At 41.1% G+C, this 23,035-nt stretch overlaps 1 protein-coding gene across 1 annotated transcript in view; it reads left to right on the top strand.

Annotated features, from left to right (window-relative positions):
- The window catches only part of LOC128640568 (scavenger receptor cysteine-rich type 1 protein M130-like), a 296,798-nt gene that overhangs the window by 41,959 nt on the left and 231,804 nt on the right, over positions 1-23,035 (top strand). The window contains exon 5 of the mRNA XM_053693039.1: positions 3,192-3,508. Within this exon, the coding sequence (XP_053549014.1) occupies positions 3,192-3,508 (317 nt within the window). The remainder of the gene's footprint in view (positions 1-3,191; positions 3,509-23,035) is intronic.

Below are 23,035 nucleotides of genomic sequence, written 5' to 3'. Positions count from 1 at the left end.
TCCCCCAAATCTCCTGCCATTCCTGCCCCTCCAGAAAGGCTGGTGCCCCCCAAAGAGTCCATTGTCCCATAGTGTCCAGCGGTATAGTGATGGTGGTTCCGGGGTGATCCCGGGGGAGTGGGGGCACTTCCAAGGTGTCAATTGCTACAGTCCAAAAAGCAACATGATCCATGTCTGGGGGCCAGAGCTATGGGTGATCAAACGTACACCGAAAAGGCCACTGGGGAGTGGGAGTTGTAGAGGGGGGTCCGGAAGCCCCGGTTCCCAAGGGAGCTCCCTTCCGGCAATCACCCCATCTCTTGCCCTCCCCAAGGGGTACCAACCCCCAAAAGACCGGAGCTCTGGGACAAGGAGCATCTGGAGCAACCTGGGGTAAAGGACACCGGGTATTCGGGACGATGCAGCTGACCGGCAGTTCCAGGGGCCCGGCCATCCGAAGAGGCACTAGGCGGTCAGGTACCAGCTCTTTCATGAAAAGGTTCAAAGCACAAAAACAAGGCAAAACAATGGTCTGGGAGATTGCATATGCTCTCAAAAGCCCATATCTGCTGAGAAACAACAGGGGGCTAGGTAGTAGGGGGGTGGAGGTTTAACCCTTGCACCCTTGTATCCGTGACAGCTCCCCCCTTCCAGTTCAACAGACCTGGCTAGATCCACACACGGGTCAGCCTGGGGCTGTCCGATGAGCTATTCCATGTCAGTTTGCCAGGAAAATCCATCAGTGTTTCCATGTACTGAATGTCAAAGTTAAAGTGCTGCAAGGCTTAACTCCACCGCAGCAAGCGTCCAATGTCCCCAGAAACTCAGTTGTGATCTGTGAGGACGGTGAAGGGCCTTCCATAGTGGTAAGGTTGAAGCTTCTTAAGGCCCCACACCAGAGTCAGGCACTCCTTCTCCACCGCCGCATAGCCTACTTCCCTGGGCAACAGCTTCCAGCTGATGTAGGCTATGGGGTGGTCCTGCCCATCCTCATCTACCTTGCTCAGTACTGCTACCATCCCGATCATTGAGGCATCTGTGTGGACACAAAAACATTTGGTTGGGTCAGAAGAGGGCCAGGACAGGGGAGATCAATGCAGTCTTAAGGTTTTGGAAGGCAGTTTCACATTCTGGGGACCACAGGACCTGTTGGGGTAATCATTTTCGAGTTATGTCGTTCAGGGGTTTGGCCAGGGTAATGTAATTGGGGAAAAATTTGCGGTAGTACCCTGCGGTCCCTAGTAAAGCTGACTTGGGTTTTGGTCTTGGGGGTGGGCCAGTTTTGCGTCTGTCTCAATATTGGCCGGCTCCGGCCATTGCTTTCAGCTGCCCACCCGGTGTCCAAGGCACTGGACCTCCGAGAACCCTATTGTATACTTGTCGGGCTTCAGGGTCAGACCGGCAGCCCTGATGCAGTCTAGAACGACACCTAGGTAGACCAAATGGTCCTCCCAGGTGTCGCTGTAGATCACAATGTCATCCAGGTATGCACATGCATAGTCCTGGAAGCCATTCAGGAGGTGATCTACCATTCTCTGGAAGGTCGCCAGAGCATTCTTCATGCCAAACGGCATGACCTTGAACTGGTTTAGGCCAAAGGGGGTGATAAATGCCAACTTTGGGATGGACCCTGGGTCCAAGGGGATCTGCCAGTATCCCTTGCAGAGGTCTAAGGTGGTCAGGAAGTGGCCACAGGCAATCTGGTCTAGTAGTTTCATTACCCGGGGCATGGGGTAGGCGTCGGTCGTGGTTCTGTCATTGAGCCTACGGTAGTCTATGCAGAACCTGGTGGTCCCATCCTGCTTGGGTACCAGCACCACCGGGGAGGCACAGGGACTGTTGGACTGTTCAATAACACCTAGGTCTAGCATTTCTCTGAGCTCTCGGTGCATACTTTCTCTAATTGCCTTGGGGACCCAGTATGCTGCGACCCGGTATGCTGCCTGTCCCAGGGGCGCCTTGACCGGGGCCTCCACTCGGTGTAGTGTAGAACATGTCTTGCCTACCTTCTAGTATTTGCCGAACTTGCGTCTTCTGCCTAGTCCCTAGCCTCTCGTCCAGCTGTATGTCTGCTATGCCTGGGGGTACCTCATCTTGCCCAGGGAGCTCCAACATGGGAAGACTCTCAGAGTCCTCCACGGCCAGAGCACAAATGGGGGCTATGTCCCTGGTTCTTTCTAGGTATGCCTTCAGTATGTTCACATGAAAGGTCCGGCGGACCCAGTCATCTGAACATTTAGCTACCAGATAGGTGGTGTCATACAGCTGCTCTACCACTCGGTAGGATCCCTGCCAGGCGGCCTGTAGCTTGTCCGTTTTGACAGGCTTCAAGGCTAGGACCTTCTTCCCCACTGCCAGGGTCTGGTTACAAGCATTCCGGTAGTACCACCGCTTCTGTCTGCTTTGAGCGATCTGAAGGTTCTCTCGCACCCTTTCGGCGAGGTCCTTCGGTCAGTCCCGGAATTCGAGAACATACTCCAGAACAGAGTGTCCCTCCTCTTCTGTTGATCCCTCCCAGTGGGCTCTCAATAGATCTAGCGGTCCCCTTATTTTCCGGCCATACACTTGTTCAAATGGGGAGATCACTTCCCAGGGAAAGCCTACCCTGGTGAATATCCGGAGCATTACATCTGCCACTCCGCCTGGATATTAGCCAAAGGGATGGCCTCCGGGTATCAAGTGGCGTAATCTATCACTGTGAGTATATATTTCTTCCCTGTGGGGCTGGGTCGGGCCAATGGACCAATGATATCTACAGCGACCCTGCTGAAGGGTTCGTCAATGATGTGGAGGGGGTGAAAGGAGGCATTGGAGTGGTTCCCTGTCTTCCCTACTTTCTGGCACACATTACAGTATCACTTCATATCAACTGTAATCCCTGGTCAAAAGAATGTCTGGGTGGGGGGCGGAGCCAACAGCACTTTCATAATGCTCCTGAACTAATATTACTTTTGAGGACTTTGGAACAAGTTTCTAACTCAGCTAATCTTTATGGAGCTTCTTAATGATGCCTAGGATTAATATCAGGCTTTTATTGTAAACCAACTCTGACATCAGCCGAGATTCTGACTAACTGAGATTGGAGGCCTACATCGGCAGCTTATAACGGGCGACCACTTTTCTTTTATTCTATCCATCTGGGAGTGACGCTATGTAAATCCCGTGGAGCAAACACTGCAACCCATAACCTATTTCACATCGCCTCTTTTAAGTCTGCCACGCAGCTGGACATCTAATCTCAACATGCTAACAACCACTCAGTTTCTGGAAGCGCTGCACAGCATGTTGAGAGATCACCATGCCGCACTTGAAGATGCGCTGTGCAGAAACATTCGGCCAGTGGACACCTATATCCCTAGCCCAGCCATACAGCTCTGCTTTCAGGAGTGGGTTGCAGCGGATGCAGAAGTTGCTGCGGTAGACGGAGCCCCGCTGGGAAAGAATCTATTGCGCACCATAGAGATCACTGCCTCAGCGACTCAGCCGGCTCTCGCATATAGCTTAACAGAGGCGCATACAGCCTCACAAGGTAAAGCAGGAGTGCTGGCGCTTTACAGAAGAGCGGAACCCAGAGCTGAAGTCACAGTGGCGATGATATGGCCTGGAATCTTGGATCCGGGTTTTGGGCCTATCATTCGCCAATCAATCAAGCAGCTCTGGCACTCACTCCCGGCATCTAATACAGGTGGCTATGGAAACTAGTTGCCCTGGTGTCAGAAGAGCTGGGGAGGCTTTTCACATCTATCTAAAGTTGGAGTGGGATAGATGTAACTAAACTCTATACAAACAGTCTGCTCATGATTGCTAGAGCTGAATTATTGTTACGATACTATAGTTGATAACCTCATTGTTTCTCAATGTTCCCCCTCTACTCTGCCTACAGGACCTCAGGCACGTTGCAGTCCCCCAGTCTCGATAATGTTGAAAATAACTTCTGAGTACTCATATAACACCACCCGCTTACCAATGTGCCGTTCCACAATTTCTGCTTACAGTTAGCATTGAGTCTGTATGTAATGCCATGTATGAGCTTTTATAATAACCACACTTTTATAGGTTGCTTTCAGGAAGTTATATTATTTCGCATAATGTATGTCATACTCTACCTTTTTCATTACCCCCTTATGTACCTGCATATAATTACACTGATTTTTTGTTGCCTCATGTAGTGGCTAATAATGATCTAATGTTTCCACTATATTCACCCCCTGAAGGTGCTGTCTAGGCTTAACATTAGTGCTCTCTGAATTAATACTGAACTTGCTGACTGCAGGCTGCACACTTATTTTGTACTCCATAATTATTATTATTAATTTGCATCTGTACCTTGATAGGGTTATATTCTACCCTGTCTCTAAGGTCCACAGTCCACTAACATGATAGACTAAGTAAGTGCTACTCCATTTCTTTAAATCTAACCTTACATGAGTCTGTTTTATATAAATGCATATCTACTTGCTGTGAACTAATGTGCATTGTGGTACCACATGATTGCTTAACCCCTCTTAGCATATTTTCACAATGTTTTTCAGGGTTGGAGCGATGAGCTTACCCCTATATATATATATATATATATATATATATATGGTGTGTCCCTGAGCATTTCCGGCTACAGACATAGTATTCATTTCCCCTTGCTTGGAATTGTACAAGCTTCCTGTATTTGTATTGGTATCAGTACAGATAACTTAGACATTATTACTGTTTGTTGAAAATACCCTTGGTTAATATTTGTTTTGTTTTACTTATATGTTTGCTGAACTATGTACTATGCACTCATCTATTCCCTATATATCTAATTATTCCCGCACACTACTTGCACCCTTGCATATTGAATCCCTCATAGCAACTCAATTTCTCTGTGCTACTAACCTGAGCTCATACGGTGCTTTGCTGGCAAAATGGCATATACACATAGAAATTTGCAGGAATATTAGTAGCTTAGCACCTAAAACGTAAGTCTAACCAGAGAAACTAGTATGGCTCCAAGAATGAGGAACACGCCAACAAATGTGCTAACCTTCAACCACACTACTTGTTTAACACACACATTAATATTTTGTCCTCCTAAATGTAGGCAATGACCATCGCAGAGCAAACACTATGCCTACTTCTCATGGATAGAGTCTGAGTGGGACTGAAGTGGCTATACAGTTACTGCCGCTGGGCAGAGGGCCCATGCCCTGTGGTAGTCTTATTCTCTACCTTGGGATCCGTCCTACCATATTTTAGATTTTTTAGAATCCTTGCTTGTCTCTAGGAGGTTGTGATGCATTGGTATATAAAACAAGGCTGGTCCTTGTTCTGAAATACAACCTAGTTAACCAGCATCTGGGGTTTAAACACTTATAGGCAAATTGGGTTGTCTCCGACTCTTCTATAAACCAAGGTCCAGCTTGTTAATAGGAGCTACATTCTTGTTCCCACATAGTCTGTGAGTGATAGATGTAACTCCTAAGTATTATGCCTCTAGGGCTGCAAGTATCACTCACCATCTTCAATATACCACCTCCCCCCCCCTTACCATAATATATCTCCTAACTTAGGAGAGTTAACCAGGCGGCTTCTCTTGACTATGCTGCACCTCAACCAGTAACTATTTCCTTCATGAGCCCATTCTGCAGTATAACATGATATTGCGATTATCTCCCCCTAGCTGGCAGTCTACATAAGTATATATAATATATTACCACATTACTCATGTAGAGGAAAATAGGTGTTATAAAAAGAGGTTCTATTTTTTACTTGTACAATTCCATATTTGTGGTTCTAAAAATCTCTCTGCTTAACTAACCTTACAATCTTGCACTTAACATAATGTCAATCCTAATGTTTATTGTACATGAGCTTGTTTTTGTACCTGTTGAAAACCTCAATAAAAAAATAAAATAAAAAAAAAAAAGAATGTCTGGGTCAGTCGGTGATGGGTCCTGGACTTTCCTAGATGCTAGGGGAATGTTATGCCCTATCCGCAGCAGGTCGTTCCGATATTCCTGTGGTACCAGTCCTTTTCTCCTCTCGGAGATCCAGTATAGGAGCCCTTTCTCCCATTCAAAACGTTCCCCCACGGGGCCATGGTGGTCAGTCCCTACTCAGTCACGGTAAGGGGCTAGGAACGGGTCGCTCAGAGTCTCCTGGGCGAAGTCAGTGGGAAATGCCCAGCAGAATGGATCAGGGGGCAGGTCTGGAGTCAGTTGGAATTTCTTACCTTTGTCCCCAGATCAGGTGCCGTGGCTTGGCATCTGGCTTGCTGGTGGGTGGTAACTGGGCAACAATTCATTGGGTTATCCCACACAAAGGCCAAGATCATTTCCCAACAAAACCTCAGCGGGCAGATAGCTCATGACTCCCACTTCCACAGCACGGGAGCCGACACCCCAATCCAGGTGCACCTATGCCATGGGGATCAGTAGTACTGCACCCCCAGCCACCTGAATGGCAAGCGACCTCCCTGTTTGGTCTTAGGCAGGGGCCAGGTGGGGTTCAGCCAGGGTAACTGTAGCACCACTGTCTTAGTCTCCAGGCTGACTGGCCATTGACCCAGATGTCCTGGAGCGAGGCACTGATTGTGGCTCAGGGCGAACCTGATGCCGGGCATCCAGATATTGTTCAGCCAAGATGGCTGCTTGGTCCTGTTTTGGGTCGCAGGTCGTGGACCGATTCCCTTATCTCTGCCGCAGCATGGCTATAGAAGTGCTCCAGCAGGATGAGCTGTGTGGTTTCTGCCAAGGTGGTTACTTTGCAGCCAGTGAACCAAGAGTCCATAGCATGGGTGAACCCCATGAAAGGCTGCCCCTCTTGCTTCCTTAGCTCCCTGAATTTCTGCCAGTGGGCTTTTGGCATGAGGTCATATCAGGCAAGGATGCGCTCCTTAACATTGTCATAGTCCTTTTGTCCCCTGAAGGAACAGTGTGAAAAGCCTCCACGGCTCGGCCGGAAAACTTTCCAAGCAAGATGGTAACTCGGTCAGCATCGGCAATCCCCTGCAGCTCACACTGTGTCTCTAACACTTGGAGGTAGCTGTTGATCTCTTCCTCCTCGTCTTTGAAGCCTCGGAAAGCCCCATGATGCAACTTCTGTGGTCGGGTAAGCCTGACCTGCGGGAGCCAGCAGGGCTCTGCCAACAGATTTATGGATCTCCGCCAACTCGAGCTGTGTGGTTTCGGACACTATCCGAGTGATGACCTTCACTGTACATTTTAACACAGATAAATTGGATTTAGTAGCTATAACAGAGACATGGTACAATGACTCTCACGACTGGGAAACAGTCATACCTGGTTACATCTTGTTTAAAAAAAATAGAGTAGGTAAAAAAGGGGGCGGAGTTGCTCTGTACGTGAAAGACAATATTAATGTAACTGAAATTGTAGAAAAAAATGACAATGTAGAAAGTGTTTGGGTAACTATAGAAACTGAAGGGAAACAGGTGTTTAGAATAGGAGTAGTATATAGACCACCATTACAGGATGAAGCATCAGACAATTTATTAATTGATGAAATAGCCAAAATTACAATGAAGGGCAATGTTATTGTAGTGGGGGACTTTAATATGCCTGATGTAGACTGGGAATTACCTGTTGCCAAATCAACTAGAAGTAAATATATCCTGAAATCTTTACAAGGGGAATCTCTTGAGCAACTAGTAAAAGAACCAACACGAAAAGGAACTATATTAGATTTAGTACTTACAAACAGTGATATAGTATCTGAGGTGTCTGTGGGTGAGAACTTAGGCTCTAGTGATCATCAGTCTGTATGGTTTAATATTCAGGCAAAGGTACTAAGCAACCATAGTAAAACAAAAGTCTTTCGCCTAGATTTAGAGTTCTGCGTTAGCCGTCCAAACCAGCGTTAAGGGTTCCTAACGCTGGTTTTTACCTCCCGCTGGTATTTAGAGTCAGTCAGGAAAGGGTCTAACGCTCACTTTCCAGCCACGACTTTTCCATACCGCAGATCCCCCTACGCCAATTGCGTATCCTATCTTTTCAATGGGATCTTTCTAACGCTGGTATTTAGAGTCTTGGCTGAAGTAAGCATTAGACCCTCTACCGACAAGACTCCAGCCGTAGAAAAAAGTCAGGAGTTAAGAGCTTTATGGGCTAACGCCGGTTCATAAAGCTCTTAACTACTGTGCTCTAAAGTACACTAACACCCATAAACTACCTATGCACTCCTAAACCGAGGTCCCCCCACATCGCCGCCACTATAATTAATTTTTGTAACCCCTAATCTGCCGACCGCACACCGCCGCCACCTACATTATCCCTATGAACCCCTAACACCCCCCTAAGTTAAATATAATTTAAATCTAACAAAATAAAATAAATCTTATTAAATAAATTATTCCTATTTAAAGATAAATACTTACCTGTAAAATAAACCCTAATAGAGCTACAATATAAATAATAATTACATTGTAGCTATTTTAGGATTTATATTTATTTTACAGGCAACTTTGTATTTATTTTAACCAGGTACAATAGCTATTAAATAGTTAATAACTATTTAATAGCTACCTAGTTAAAATAATTACAAAATTACCTGTAAAATAAATCCTAACCTAAGTTACAATTAAACCTAACACTACACTAGCAATAAATGAATTAACTAAACTACCTACAATTATCTACAATTAAATAAACTATGCTAAATTACAAAAACAAACAAACAAACACTAAATTACAAAAATAAAAAAAAGATTACAAGAATTTAAACTAATTACACCTACTCTAAGCCCCCTAAAAAAATAACAAAGCCCCCAAAATAAAAAAATGCCCTACCCTATTCTAAAATAAAAAGTTAACAGGTCTTTTACCTTACCAGCCCTTAAAAGAGCCTTTTGCAGGGCATGCCCCAAAGAAATCAGCTCTTTTGCCTGAAAAAAAAAACATACAATACCCCCCACCCAACATTACAATCCATCACCCACATATCCCTAATCTAACCCAAACATCCCTTAAAAAACCTATCACTAAGCCCCTGAAGATCTCCCTACCTTATCTTCACCACGCCGGGTATCACCGATCCGTCCAGAAGAGGGTCAGAAGTCTTCATCCTATCCGGCAAGAAGAGGTCCAGAAGAGGGTCCAAAGTCTTCATCCTATCCGGCAAGAAGAGGACATCCGGACCGTTAGACATCTTCATCCAGGCGGCGTCTTCTATCTTCATCCATCCGGCGCGGAGCAGGACCATCTAGAAGCAGCCGACGCGGATCCATCCTCTTCTTCCGGCGACTCCCGACGAATGAAGGTTCCTTTAAGTGATGTCATCCAAGATGGCGTCCCTCGAATTCCGATTGGCTGATAGGATTCTATCAGCCAATCAGAATTAAGGTAGGAAAAATCTGATTGGCTGATTGAATCAGCCAATCAGATTCAAGTTCAATCCGAATTGGCTGATCCAATCAGCCAATCAGATTGAGCTTGCATTCTATTGGCTGTCCCGATCAGCCAATAGAATGCAATAGTATTGAGGATAGAAGGGAAAGAGGTGACATGTATAGTTTAGAGGATAGAAGGGAAAGAGGTGACATGTATAGTTTAGAGGATAGAAGGGAAAGAGGTGACATGATAGAAACCTTCAAATATATGAAGGGACTTAATAAAATAGAAGCTGAAAGCATTTTTCACAAAAAAATAAATGCCTAAACAAGAGGTCACAATCTAAAGTTAGAGGGTAGTAGATTCAGGAGAAATTTGAGGAAGCATTTTTTTACAGAAAGGGTGGTGGATTCATGGAATAAACTTCCATTTGAGGTGGTAAACACAAAGACTGTAAAGGAATTTAAAAATGCCTGGGACATGCATAAGGCTATCCTAAGGAAAAAGTAACATGTAATATGGGTAGACCTGATGGGACATGCATAAGGCTATCTTAAGGAAAAAGTAACATGTAATATGGGTAGACTTGATGGGCCTTTTTGGTTCTTATCTACCGTCAAATTCTATGTTTCTATGTTTCTATAACTAAATTATTCCTATTTAAAACTAAATACTTACCTATAAAATAAACCCTAAGCTAGCTACAATAGTTACATTGTACCTATCTTAGGGTTTATTTTTATTTTACAGGCAAGTTTGTATTTATTTTAACTAGGTACAATAGTTATTAAATAGTTATTAACTGGAGAGGGGAGGAGGGGGCATCGGCACGCACTGACGTACGCGTGACGTGGCGCACTGGGATTAATCTGAGTTCCCAGGTGCACTTTAAACAGATTTACACATGCATTTTGTATTTTGTGTCTTACTTCACGTCTATACGGCCGTACACTCCATGCCTGCTGCAAGTCATCTCTAAAGATAGCCGAGGGAAACAGCGAGCTGGGCTGCTGTTGAAGGTCCAGCCTGCAACTAACGGCACGAGAGAGTGCCTTACCAGAATGTGAGTATCCTGTGTTTTTTCTATGATGGGATAAAGGGGGAAGTGACAGATACACACATGAGGCGGCCTCTGTCTTTTATCTCTCCTGCACAGCTTGGATATCGGAGTCTGGAATCAAAAAAAAGAAAAAACAAAAAACTTTCTACATTCCTGTGGACAGCATACCTAAGGAACAAGTGGATATAGCCTTTCATCTCTTGCTAATTCAGAGGGGGAATCTGGGAAGAAGCAACAGACAGGAAAATTCTTGCAAGATCCTGAAGTGAATTCACTTGAGTATCTGATTGACTTTTTTTTTTTCCTTGTATTGTTTTTCATATCTTTGCATTTTTGGATAATTTTCACTAAATTGTATTCTGTTATAAGCAATGTTGTGCAGGGTGTAATGATAAGATCAATAGCACTAGGTCACCACTAATGTAGGAGTCTTAAGCCAATTTCAACTAGATACTTAAGGCGAGGTCTCTCTTTCTCTCCTTTTTTTCTTGAAGGTCTAATTAGGACTAATTAGGGTTAAATAGAAAGCTTAAAGTCTTCTACAACCATTCTTTATGGATAAATTCCTTCTTCCTTCAATGAATAATAAAACAACAATCATGGCGAGTAGAAGGCAGCAGGAAAAAAAGCTAACAAGGCGCAGCACTGAAAACAGTCAGGAGGTAGCACAAGAAAATGTGGCGGAAGCAGTAAATAACTCTGAACTGCTGAAACAAATAAGTGAACTGTTTCTCCCTAAATTTGAGGCAATTCAAATAAGTATAGACTCAGTATCACAGGAGATTAAGCAGATGGTTACCAGAATTGGTCTAGCAGAACAGCGGATATCAGATCTGGAAGACAGAGACATAGAGAAAGATAAAGACTTAGCATATATTCAGAAACAAGTTAACCCCTTAATGACAACTGACGTACCAGGTACGTCATGCAAAAACGAACAGTTAATGACAATGGACGTACCTGGTACGTCAGTTGTCTAACAGAGTGCTGGAAGCGATCACAAATGCTTCCAGCAGCTCTGAGGGTATTGCAGTGATGCCTCGATATGGAGGCATCCTGCAATACCACTTTACAAGCCTCCGATGCAGAGAGAGCCACTCTGTGGCCCTCTCTGCACCGGTAGCGATGGTGACAGTGTCCGCCGGGTGTGAGGGTGCGCGCGCGTGCACGATGCGCGTGCGCGTGCACGAGGGATGAGTGTGCACGTGAGTGTGCATGTGCGCGTGCACGGGGCATGCGTGCATGTGCGCTTGCACGTGCGTGTGCGCGTGCACGTGCACCCATTAGCCACACTGACACCAAAGAATGAGGGCAGAAAGGGGGAAAAAAAAAGGGAATTTTTTTTTTTTTAAATATAAAAGGATCTGGGAGGGGGTGGAGGTGGGGGTATTGTGGGGGGCTGCTACACTACAGAAATTGTTTTTAAGTAAAAAATAAAATAAAAATACTTTTTGGGGGGTTTTTGGGGCCAAACTGGGTACTGGCAGACAGCTGCCAGTACCCAAGATGGCGGTAATTAGGTAGGGGAGAGGGTTAGAGAGCTGGAGGGGGGATCAGGGAGGTTGGGGCTAAGGCAGGGGTCCATCACAGCTAAAATATTTTATTATTTTTATTTTAAAAAAAAAAAAAACTCTTATTTAGTACTGGCAGACTTTCTGCCAGTACTTAAGATGGCGGGAACAATTGTGGGGTGGGGGAGGGAAGAGAGCTGTTTGGGAGGGATCAGGGGGTGGGATGTGTCAGGTGGGAGGCTGATCTCTAAAATTAACCCTGCAAGCTCCCTACAAGCTATCTAATTTAACCCCTTCACTGCTGGGCATAATTAACGTGTGGTGCGCAGCAGCATTTAGCGGCCTTCTAATTACCAAAAAGCAACGCCAAAGCCATATAAGTCTGCTATTTCTGAACAAAGGGGATCCCAGAGAAGCTTTTACAACAATTTCTGCCATAATAGCACAAGTTGTTTGTAAATAATTTCAGTGAGAAACCTAAAATTGTGAAAAATGTAAAGTTTTTTTTTTTATTTGCTCGCATTTGGCGGTGAAATGGTGGCATAAAATATACCAAAATGGGCCTAGATCAATACTTGGGGTTGTCTACTACACTACACTAAAGCTAAAATTAACCCTACAAGCTCCCTACAAGCTCCCTAATTAACCCCTTATCTCCTGGGCATAAAACACGTGTGGTGCGCAGCGGCATTTAGCGGCCTTCTAATTACCAAAAAGAAACCCCAAAGCCATATAAGTCTGCTATTTCTGAAAAAAGGGGATCCCAGAGAAGCATTTACAACCATTTGTGGCATAATTTCAGAAGCTGTTTGTAAATAATTTCAGTGGGAAACCTAAAGTTTGTGACAAATTTTGTGAAAAAGTGAACTTTTTTTTTTTTTATCGCATTTGGCGGTGAAATGGTGGCATGAAATATACCAAAATGGGCCTAGATCAATACTTTGGGATGTCTTCTAAAAAAAAATATATACATGTCAAGGGATATTCAGGTATTCCTGACAGATATCAGGGTTCCATTGTAACTAGCGCTCATTTTGAAAAAAGTGGTTTGGAAATAGCGAAGTGCTACTTGTATTTATTGCCCGATAAATTGCAAAAAAAGCAAAGAACGTGTAAACATTGGGTATTTCTAAACTCAGGACAAAATTTAGAAACTATTTAGCATGGGTGTTTTTTGGTGATTGTAGATGTGTAACATATTTTGGGGGTCAAAGTTAGAAAAAGTGTGTTTTTTTCCATTTTTTCCTCATATTTTATTATTTTTTTTTAGTAAATTATAAGATATGATGAAAATAATGGTATCTTTAGAAAGTCCATTTAATGGCGAGAAAAACGGTATATAATATGTGTGGGTACAGTAAATGAGTAAGAGGGAAATTACAGCTAAACACAAACACTGCAGAAATGTAAAAATAGCCATTGTCATTAAGGGTAAGAAAATTGAAAAATGGTCCGGTCATTAAGGGGTTAAATATTTAAGTGATAAAGTTGAGGATCTAGAAAATAGATCCAGGAGGAACAATGTAAGAGTGATTGGAGTCTCTGAAACAGTATCTGAACGAGAGTTAATTCACTTTGCCTCAATTCAATTGCCCTCCCTATTAAACATCACTGAGCCAACATGTACCTTCACAGTAGAAAGAGCCCATAGGTTAGGCAGGTTAAGAGATCAAGAGGATGATAAGAGTAGACCTAGACCAATTATTATTAAATATCTGAATTTTCAAGAAAAGGTCAAGATTTTGCAAGCTTACAGGGCACAAAAAATAGTCCTTTTTCAAAATAAGAAAATATTAATTTTTCAAGATTTTGCATTTGAAACATCAAGTAAGAGGAAGCTTTGTGCCCCCATTTGTTCACGCTTGATTCAGGAAGGAAGGGTAGTTAGGCTACTATATCCACCCAGAATCAGTATACAGACTAAAGAAGGTTTCAGGATTTTTGAAAATCCTCAGGACCTAGAGGACTTCTTGAGAATAGAGCAAAGGTAAAGTGACCGGGTGGGGGCTATAAGCTCTGCAATATGGGTAGACATGCCGAGCAAAAGGAGGAATATGAGAAAGGAAAAGGAAGGGAAAATTTCTCTAAGTGAAGGGATGCTGTCAAGCAAGAATATAGATAGTATAAGTAGGGGTCAATTTAGGAAGGTCAGGTGTACGTGTGTATGGGACTTTCACTTTTTTTTTTTTTTCTCTCCTGCTTCTCCCCCCCCCCCCACCCCCCCCCCTCTTGGTTCTCCTATGTTTTTTCTTAGAAGCAGGAAAGAAGTATAAGATATGACGGAATCATGTAAATTAGGATCTTGGAATGTGGGAGGGTTTACCTCCCCGGTCAAAAGAAAAGCAGTTCTACAACACTTCAATAAACTTAAAATTGATATTGGTTTTTTACAAGAGACCCATCTAAACAAGTTAGAAAGTCAAAAACTTAAATGGGGATGGGTGGGCGAAGTTATCTATTCTGCAGGAGTGCAGAGAAAAAGAGGGGTAGCTATAATTTTTAGGAAATCTTTAAAATATAAAATTCTGAAACAAGAAATTGATCAACAAGGGAGATATATTATACTGGAGGTAGAACTAGGCTCAAAAAGATTCGTGTTATGCAATGTATATGGTCCAAATATAAAAAAAACTGAGTTTTGGGAACCTCTACAAAGCAAATTGTTGGAATATAATCAAAATATAATTTTAGGGGGAGATCTGAATCTGGTAGCATCCAGTACTCTAGATAGAAATCGGAGGGGGAAAGAGGTTATACCAGGCAGCAAGGATACTAAAATCTTTAAAAAATTCTGCTCTAATCTAGGCTTATTAGATATTTGGAGAAATGTCTATCCAGACAGTAAAGAATTCACGTGTCTATCTAAAGTGTATAAATCTTTATCACGAATTGATATGTTCTTAATCAGTGACAAATTGTTTTCTCTAGCAAAAAAAGTTGAAATTATGCCTATCACAATTTCAGATCACGCCCCTATTATTATTTGTATGTCAATTATGAATCCTAAATTAGGAAACCACAGATTATACTTTCCAACATATTTTTATAATAACTTAAAATTTCGAAGTTTCTTGCTAGAGAAATGGAATTCTTACTATAACGAGAATAGAGGATCAGTACTGAATATAGAATCTTTATGGCAAGCTTTTAAAGCAGTGATAAGGGGAGAAATTCTGGCTTATATGATAAAAGTAAAAAGGAAAAATGATGCTTACTGGATTCAACTCTCTAAGCAGATTATTAATAAATTTCAAAAATATGTTGCAGATAATAGTCAAGATAATTGGCGAAATTACCTGGAAGCCAAAAAACAAAGAGACAACTGGCATATATCAAAAGAAATACAGCATGAGCTGAAAAGAAACAGTAATTACATGCAATTCGGTAATAAGATAGGGAAATTTTTGGCCAGACTGGTAAGTACAAGGAAAACAAATAGTATTATATCAGTAATTAAAACTAAACACAAAACTTGTACTCTCCCTCATGATATCTTAGAGGAATTTGCGCACTACTTTAAACAGCTATATCAGGATCAACCCATAGATAAAATAAAAAAGAGATCTCTTTTGGGATAGGATTAAATTACCTCAAATAGCCAAAGATGACCTGGATCTCCTCAACTCTCCAATTAAGGAAGAGGAGATTAAAAACTCTATTGCGAAATTGAAGTTAAACAAAGCGCCAGGCCCGGATGATCTCCCAGGCGAATTATATAAAATTCTTGCAGATACGATTACCCCTACTCTATGTGAGCTTTTTAATGGTTTCCTCCAGGAAAATCAAACACCTTCTAAATATTTTATAGAATCTAGAATAATCTTAATCTATAAACAAGGTAAAAATAGAGAATTAATGGAGTCTTATAGACCCATCTCTTTGCTAAATGTGGATTACAAAATCCTAACCCACATTTTAGCAGACAGACTTCAAAAAGTGATTAGTGAACTGGTCCATCCTGACCAAACTGGTTTTATCAAAGGAAGGACACTTATTAAAAACCTTAGGAAACTAGAGACAGCAATCAATTATTGTGAACTAAAAAAAGAAAGGGGAGAAAAGCTTACAGAAGATGCTGCGATTATCTCGATTGATACACAAAAAGCGTTTGATACGCTACTCTGGGATCATATGTTCACAACCATTAATAATTTCGGTATCCAGGGTAAATTCTCTCAAATTATTGCCTTACTATATTCTAATCCAGGGGCGATTCTAAGTGTTAACTCCTTAACTTCAGAACAATTCACGCTTCATCGAGGAACGAGACAAGGCTTTCCGCTATCCCCGCTGCTTTTTAATCTGGCGTTAGAGCCTCTGGCAATATTGTTTAGACAAGAATTGTTAGGGATCAACATCGAAGGTCACAGAATAACTCAAGCTATATATGCCGATGATCTTCTTATTTTTGTCCAAAATCTCAAATATAATTTGCCTATAATTGTGGAAGCCTTAGAAGCTTTCCAGGCCTTTTCCGGCTTTGCAATCAATAAAGAAAAATCGGAACTTATGTGGCTCATCAAACTAAAAAGCTCTCCAGAAATTCCTTTTAAAGTGACCAAAGATTATATTACATATTTAGGGATAAAATTCGCATCTAACTCCAAGAGATGGTACAATTTAAATTTTGCACCAGCTATTGCATCACTCCAGGCAGACTTAGAAAGATGGAAGAACCTGCCCCTATCTCTTATGGGTCGAATACATTTAATAAAAATGATCTCTCTTCCCAAATTTTTATATATCTTTCAGGCCCTCCCACTCTTATTACTGAGGAAAGATTGTCAGTTAATTAATAAATTAATAACACAATTCATTTGGTGCAAAAAAAAGCCTAGGATAGCGCTGAAACGTTTGTGTGCCAGGAAAGAGGCTTCAGGTATGGCTCTTCCTGATTTTGAATTGTATAATATAGCCTCCAATTTAAAATTTGTTTGGGACTGGTTTTCTGACAAAGGACATTTTTCCTTGCTCGAAATTGAAGGAGCCCTAGTAGCACCCTATGCCCTCAAAGCATTAACACACATGCCTTTAAAACTAATTCCCATAGAAATAAGGGGGATGTTAATCATAGACCAACCAATACGGGCTTGGCGTCAATTTTGCTCTAGAATTGGGATAAGTCACAGAGGATCATCTTTTTTAACAATTAAAGGTAATCCTGAATTCGAGGAAGGCTATGACTCAGCTAGATTTAATGCCTGGTCAGAACTAGGGATTAATTATATTTCACAGTTACTCAAAAAAGAAGATAACTCGATTAAAACTTTTAACGAATGTAAATCTGAATATAATATGCCAAATCGCCTTTTCTTTTCTTATTTACAAATACGCCACTATGCTGAACAGTGTAGGAAAATAAAGGCAATAGAATGGGACAATGATACACTAAGGCAGATAATTAGTCTGTTTCAGGTAGGAAAATTTTCTATCGCACACTCATATTATGCCCTACTCACCTCTCAAGAACAAAGCAATAAAAGATATTTGGAACTCAAATGGGATCTATCAGGTGAAAATTCACAAGAATCAGTCTTAATTAAGAACTCTGGAGATAGGGTAGCAAAGGCGATGAGAGGAGAATATTTTAAAGAACAACAGTTAAAGATTTTGTATCAATGTTATTATACACCCAGCTGGCAGGCCCGGTGGGATAAAAAACATGAGAAGACAGTCTGTAGCAAATGCAAATATTATGCAGCAGATATGACCCATCTCTTTTGGTTCTGTCCAGTAATTCAAAGATTCTGGGGGAAAATTTCATTCTGGGTCACCAAAATCTTAAATCAATACTTTCAAGTAAGTAAACATGCAGTTTTTTTCCTAGTAACCCAGGAAGAAGCAGGCCCTAGCCATTTATTAATAAACACAATGATATTGCTTGGTAGGAAACTTGTATTAAAACACTGGCAGTCTAATAAAGAACCTAAATTTTCTGAATTTAAAAATGGGATAACATATCAAATGTTCCTAGAACAAGCCTCAGTACAGGCACAGTTAGATAATAATATAAGGTCCTTAAATAAATGGGTTTTTTTTATCAAATCTTTAGATCAGGAAACTCAAAAATTGGTCCTGCAGCCGTTTAAGAACTCTCTTTACTTACTGGAAGCTAACTTAAGAGGCGAGTGGCTGCTTGCCTGAAAGAATGTGGCGGAAACCAGTAGGGGAGGGGGGGGGGTTTCCTTTCTTTTTTTCTTCCCTGTGTGTGTGTCGGATAGGATCTGGAGAATATAGTATTACTGGAAATTATAGTTTTGGTAAGGGTTTTTATGTATTAAGAAAATATGCCATGTCAGAACTGTCTTTTTTGTTGAGTGGTTAGGTGTACATCGCTATCCGCTGAAGGTGTCTATTAACTTCTAAGCGAGACTGTATTCTGCTTTGTATTATCGCTCATTTGTGGATGCACACTGTTACTGTATCTGCTTGTGTGTTGGAACACCTATTGTCAATTGTTCTTTTTTTGGGCAAAATAAAAAAATAAAAAAATAGTTATTAACTATTTAATAACTACCTAGTTAAAATAAAGACAAATTTACCTGTAAAATACAACCTAACCTATGTAACAATTACACCTAACACTACACTATAATTAAATTGATTACCTAAACTAAATACAATTCATTACAATTTAAATAAATTAAAGTACGAAAAAAACCCCCACTAAATTACAGAAAATAATAAAATAATTACAAGACTTTTAAATGAATTACACCTGCTCTAATCCCCCTAACAAAATAAAAAAGCCCCCCAAAATAAAAAAAGCCCTACCCTACACTAAATTACAAATAGCCCTTTAAAGGGCCTTTTGCGGCGCATTGCCCCAAAGTAATCAGCTCTTTTACCTGTAAAAAAAAAAGTACAAATACTCCCCCAACATTAAAACCCACCACCCACACAACCCTACTCTAAAACCCACCCAATCCCCCCTTAAAAAAAACCTAACACTAACCCCTTGAAGATCACCCTACCTTGAGAAGTCTTCACCCAGCCGGTCCGAAGTCCTCCGCAAAGCCAGCAGAAGTGGTCCTCCAGACGGGCAGAAGTCTTCATCCAAGCCGGGCAGAAGAGGTCCTCCAGATGGGCAGAAGTCTTCATCCAGATGGCATCTTCTATCTTCATCCATCCGGCACGGAGCGGGTCCATCTTCAAGACATCCAACGCGGAGCATCCTCTTCAAACGACGGCTGACTGAAGAATGAAGGTTCCTTTAAATGATGTCATCCAAGATGGCGTCCCTTCAATTCCGACATTTACCCACATGGATCCGACATTTACCCATATCTACTACCTGGATTGTTTTGAACCAACATTGAGAACGATACACAGAGCGCTCTGTAACATCATTTTCACATATTTACCAATACAGTCCTGGCGGAAATGTAACATAGTTACTAACAACTCTTTTGCAACTCGCAACTGCCACACTTCAAAGACACACAGAACACCCGGTAATCCGTGCCTCTGATTGGCCAGCGAATTGTCACGTGACTGCCTATACGCCGTGGAACGGAGATCCATCATAATACATCTCAGACCGGCACAGTCCACTTCAAAGCTAACTACACACCTAAGGGGTCTAGACGTGAAGTTCGGAGAACTGGAGTTCAACACACGGAGAAGCATTATTTAATCGCTTCGTATTCTGGGTGAGTCGTTTCTCATTGCGGGCAGAATTGCAATATTTGCACAAACTTAACATGGTTTGTTCATTCCGCCTTAGCCTCACTTTCTTTATTCGGTTTTCTTCTCCTTTCAAAAGACTTATCAACTTTTATCTTCACGGACAAAGACTTTTAAACATCTCATCCGTTTTCAACATTTTTTAACCTCATTTTTAAATATCTGTTTCTTTTCCAACACCGATTACACATTTTTTCTCACCTATTTTTAACATTTTTTAAACCACCGGTGGTTATTGTTATGAATTCATTGCATTAATTTATTTATATGTAACTTTAAATGAACTTTATATGAGTTTCGATTAAACATTACCCATTTTTAAAAGTTAATTTTCATTATTTTCTTTTCTTTTTTAGCCCCTCTTCACAGCTTTTATTAGCACTCCCTTATTTCCTTCTGTCTAATTATCTTTTTTTGTGTTTTACAGGAATTTGTTTTTTGCATTTGTCCCTTCAATTCCGATTGGCTGATAGAATTCTATCAGCCAATCGGAATTAAAGTAGAAAATATCCTATTGGAGGATGCAATCAGCCAATAGGATTGAAGTTCAATCCTATTGGCTGATCCAATCAGCCAATAGGATTGAGCTCGCATTCTGTTGGCTGATTGGATCAGCCAATAGAATGCAAGCTCAATCCTATTGGTTGATTGCATCAGCCAATAGGATTTTTTCCACCTTAATTCCGATTGGCTGATAGAATTCCATCAGCCAATCGGAAATGAAGGGACGCCATCTTGGATGACGTCATTTAAAGGAACCTTCATTCGGCTGTCGTTTGAAGAGAATGCTCCACGTTGGATGTCTTGAAGATGGACTCGCTCCGCGCTGGATGGATGAAGATAGAAGATGCCGCCTGGATGAAGACTTCTGCCCATCTGGAGGACCTCTTCTGCCTGGCTTGGATGAAGACTTCTGCCCGTCTGGAGGACCACTTCTGGCGGCTTCGTGGAGGACTTCGGCCCGGTTGGGTGAATACTTCTCAAGGTAGGGTGATCTTCAAGGGGTTAGTGTTAGGTTTTTAATTGGGGATTGGGTGGGTTTTAGAGTAGGGTTGTGTGGGTGGTGGGTTTTAATGTGGGGGGTATTTGTACTTTTTTTTTACAGTTAAAAGAGCTGATTACTTTGGGGCAATGCGCCGCAAAAGGCCCTTTTAAAGGCTATTTGTAATTTAGTGTAGGGTAGGGATTTTTTTTATTTTGGGGGGCTTTTTTAGTTTGTTAGGGGGATTAGAGTAGATGTAATTAGTTTAAAATTCTTGTAATTATTTTATTATTTTCTGTAATTTAGTGGGTTTTTTTTTCGTACTTTAAATAATTTATTTAAATTGTAATTAATTGTATTTAGTTTAGGTAATCAATTTAATTATAGTGTAGTGTTAGGTGTAATTGTAGCATAGGTTGGGTTTTCTTTTACAGGTAAATTTGTCTTTATTTTACCTAGGTAGTTATTAAATAGTTAATAACTATTTAATAACTATTGTACCTAGTTAAAATAAATACAAACTTGCCTGTAAAATAAAAATAAACCCTAAGATAGCAACAATGTAACTATTAGTTATATTGTAGCTATGTTAGAGTTTATTTTATAGGTAAGTATTTAGTTTTAAATAGGAATAATTTAGTTAATGATAGTTGAGCTGCAACAACTAATCGATATAATCGAATATGAAAATAGTTGTCAACGAATCTCATAATCGATTAGTTGGTTTGCAATTAGTTGGTCTGTGCACGGCACCAGCTGCTTCACTCCAATGAGCTCCTGCACATGGAATTGTGTTTTATGGTTATGCACTTAGCCTAAAGGACATATATAGACGCTTGCTTTTCACTTTTCAGGACAGTATAAGTTTACATCTACTACTGGCTTATAAGCAACCCAGAAATAAAATAGGAGTCATCATTTGGATGGTTTATATTAAATCAGGTAATTTGGGACTATGCTTTGCATGACATAGTGCCGAGCTTGTTATTTACACCTAGCGCTAGATTGATGGAAATTATTTGAATTGATGTGCACTATTATATGTTTGCACAATTAGCGGATTGCTTGCTATTGATTATATGTACTGTATGGATAAATGTGTAAGGCTTAATTGTAATATGTACCAAATTCAACTTCTATAAGTATAAATCTATTATTTTAAGAGCAGATATTTTCCCCCTAACCTTATAGCTGGTTATTTACCATTGCATATAGATATTCAAGATCATTTTTTTATGTTAGAATGAAGTCCAGGCTTACTTTGTTAAGAGGCCCTTGCATTGGTGGAGCTTACAAAGATAAATACCCCACCTTGGTGAAATTGGCAAAACCCTACTTATGTATCTCAGGCACCTCAACACCATCTGAGCACCTCTTCTCTGCTGCAGGCAACATTGCTTGCAAAAAGAGAGCCAGCCACAGCCAGGAGCACGTGGTCATGTTGATATTTTTACATTTCGATGCAAAGTTTCTGAAAGAGTGAACAGAATGTTATAAACAGTGATAGTCTACCTCTTTCTAGTTCTACCTCTTTTGAAATAGTTTGTGGTTTGGTTTTGCTTAATTATAAAAATGAATTCTGCTGCTTAAAAAAATTGGACAAAGGTTGTGTTAATGTAAAGTTTTAGTCTGAAGTTTATATTTGTAACATTCAGTATGTTGATTGTATTTTAAATATAGAAAAAAAAAATATTTATTTTTATCCGATTCATCGAAAAAATAATCGACCGATTTAATCGATTATGAAAATAATCCTTAGTTGCAGCCCTAATTGATAGTTATTTTATTTAGATTTCTTTTAATTATATTTCAGTTAGGGGGGGTTAAGTTTAGGGTTAGACTTAGGTTTAGGGGTTAATACATTTAATATAGTGTCGGCGATGTTGGGGGCGGCAGATTAGGGGTTAATAAATGTAGTTAGGTTGCGGCGACATTGGGGGCGGCAGATTAGGGGTTAATAAATATACTGTAGGTGTCGGCGATGTTGGGGGCAGCAGATTAGGGGTTCATAAGTATAATGTAGGTGGCGGCGGTGTCCGGAGCTGCAGATTAGTGGTTAATATTATAATGTAGGTGTCGGCAATGTCGGGGGCGGCAGATTAGGGGTTACTAAGTGTAAGATTAGGGGTGTTTAGACTCAGGGTTCATGTTAGGGTGTTAGGTGTAGACATAAAATTTATTTCCCCATAGGAATCAATGTGCTGCGTTAGGAGCTTTACGCTGCTTTTTTTCAGCGGCTCTCCCCCATTGACTCCTATGGGGAAATCGTTCACAAGCACGTTTTACCTGCTCACCGCTACCGTAAGCGGTATTGAGGTGAGATGTGGAGCTAAATTTTGCTCTTCGCTCAATTTTTTGTGGTTAACGCCGGGTTTGTAAAAACCCGTAATACCAGCGCTTTCTGCAAGTGAGCGGTGAGAGAAAACTGCTCGTTAGCACTGCACCCCTGTTAACGCAAAACTCGTAATCTAGGTGACAGTTTTTATACATAATA

The sequence above is a fragment of the Bombina bombina genome, chromosome 9 (assembly GCF_027579735.1).
Source record: "Bombina bombina isolate aBomBom1 chromosome 9, aBomBom1.pri, whole genome shotgun sequence".
In the NCBI taxonomy this organism is placed as follows: domain Eukaryota; kingdom Metazoa; phylum Chordata; class Amphibia; order Anura; family Bombinatoridae; genus Bombina; species Bombina bombina.
Note: the sequence above shows the minus strand (reverse complement) of the source record. Positions and strands in the feature narration are given on the sequence as shown.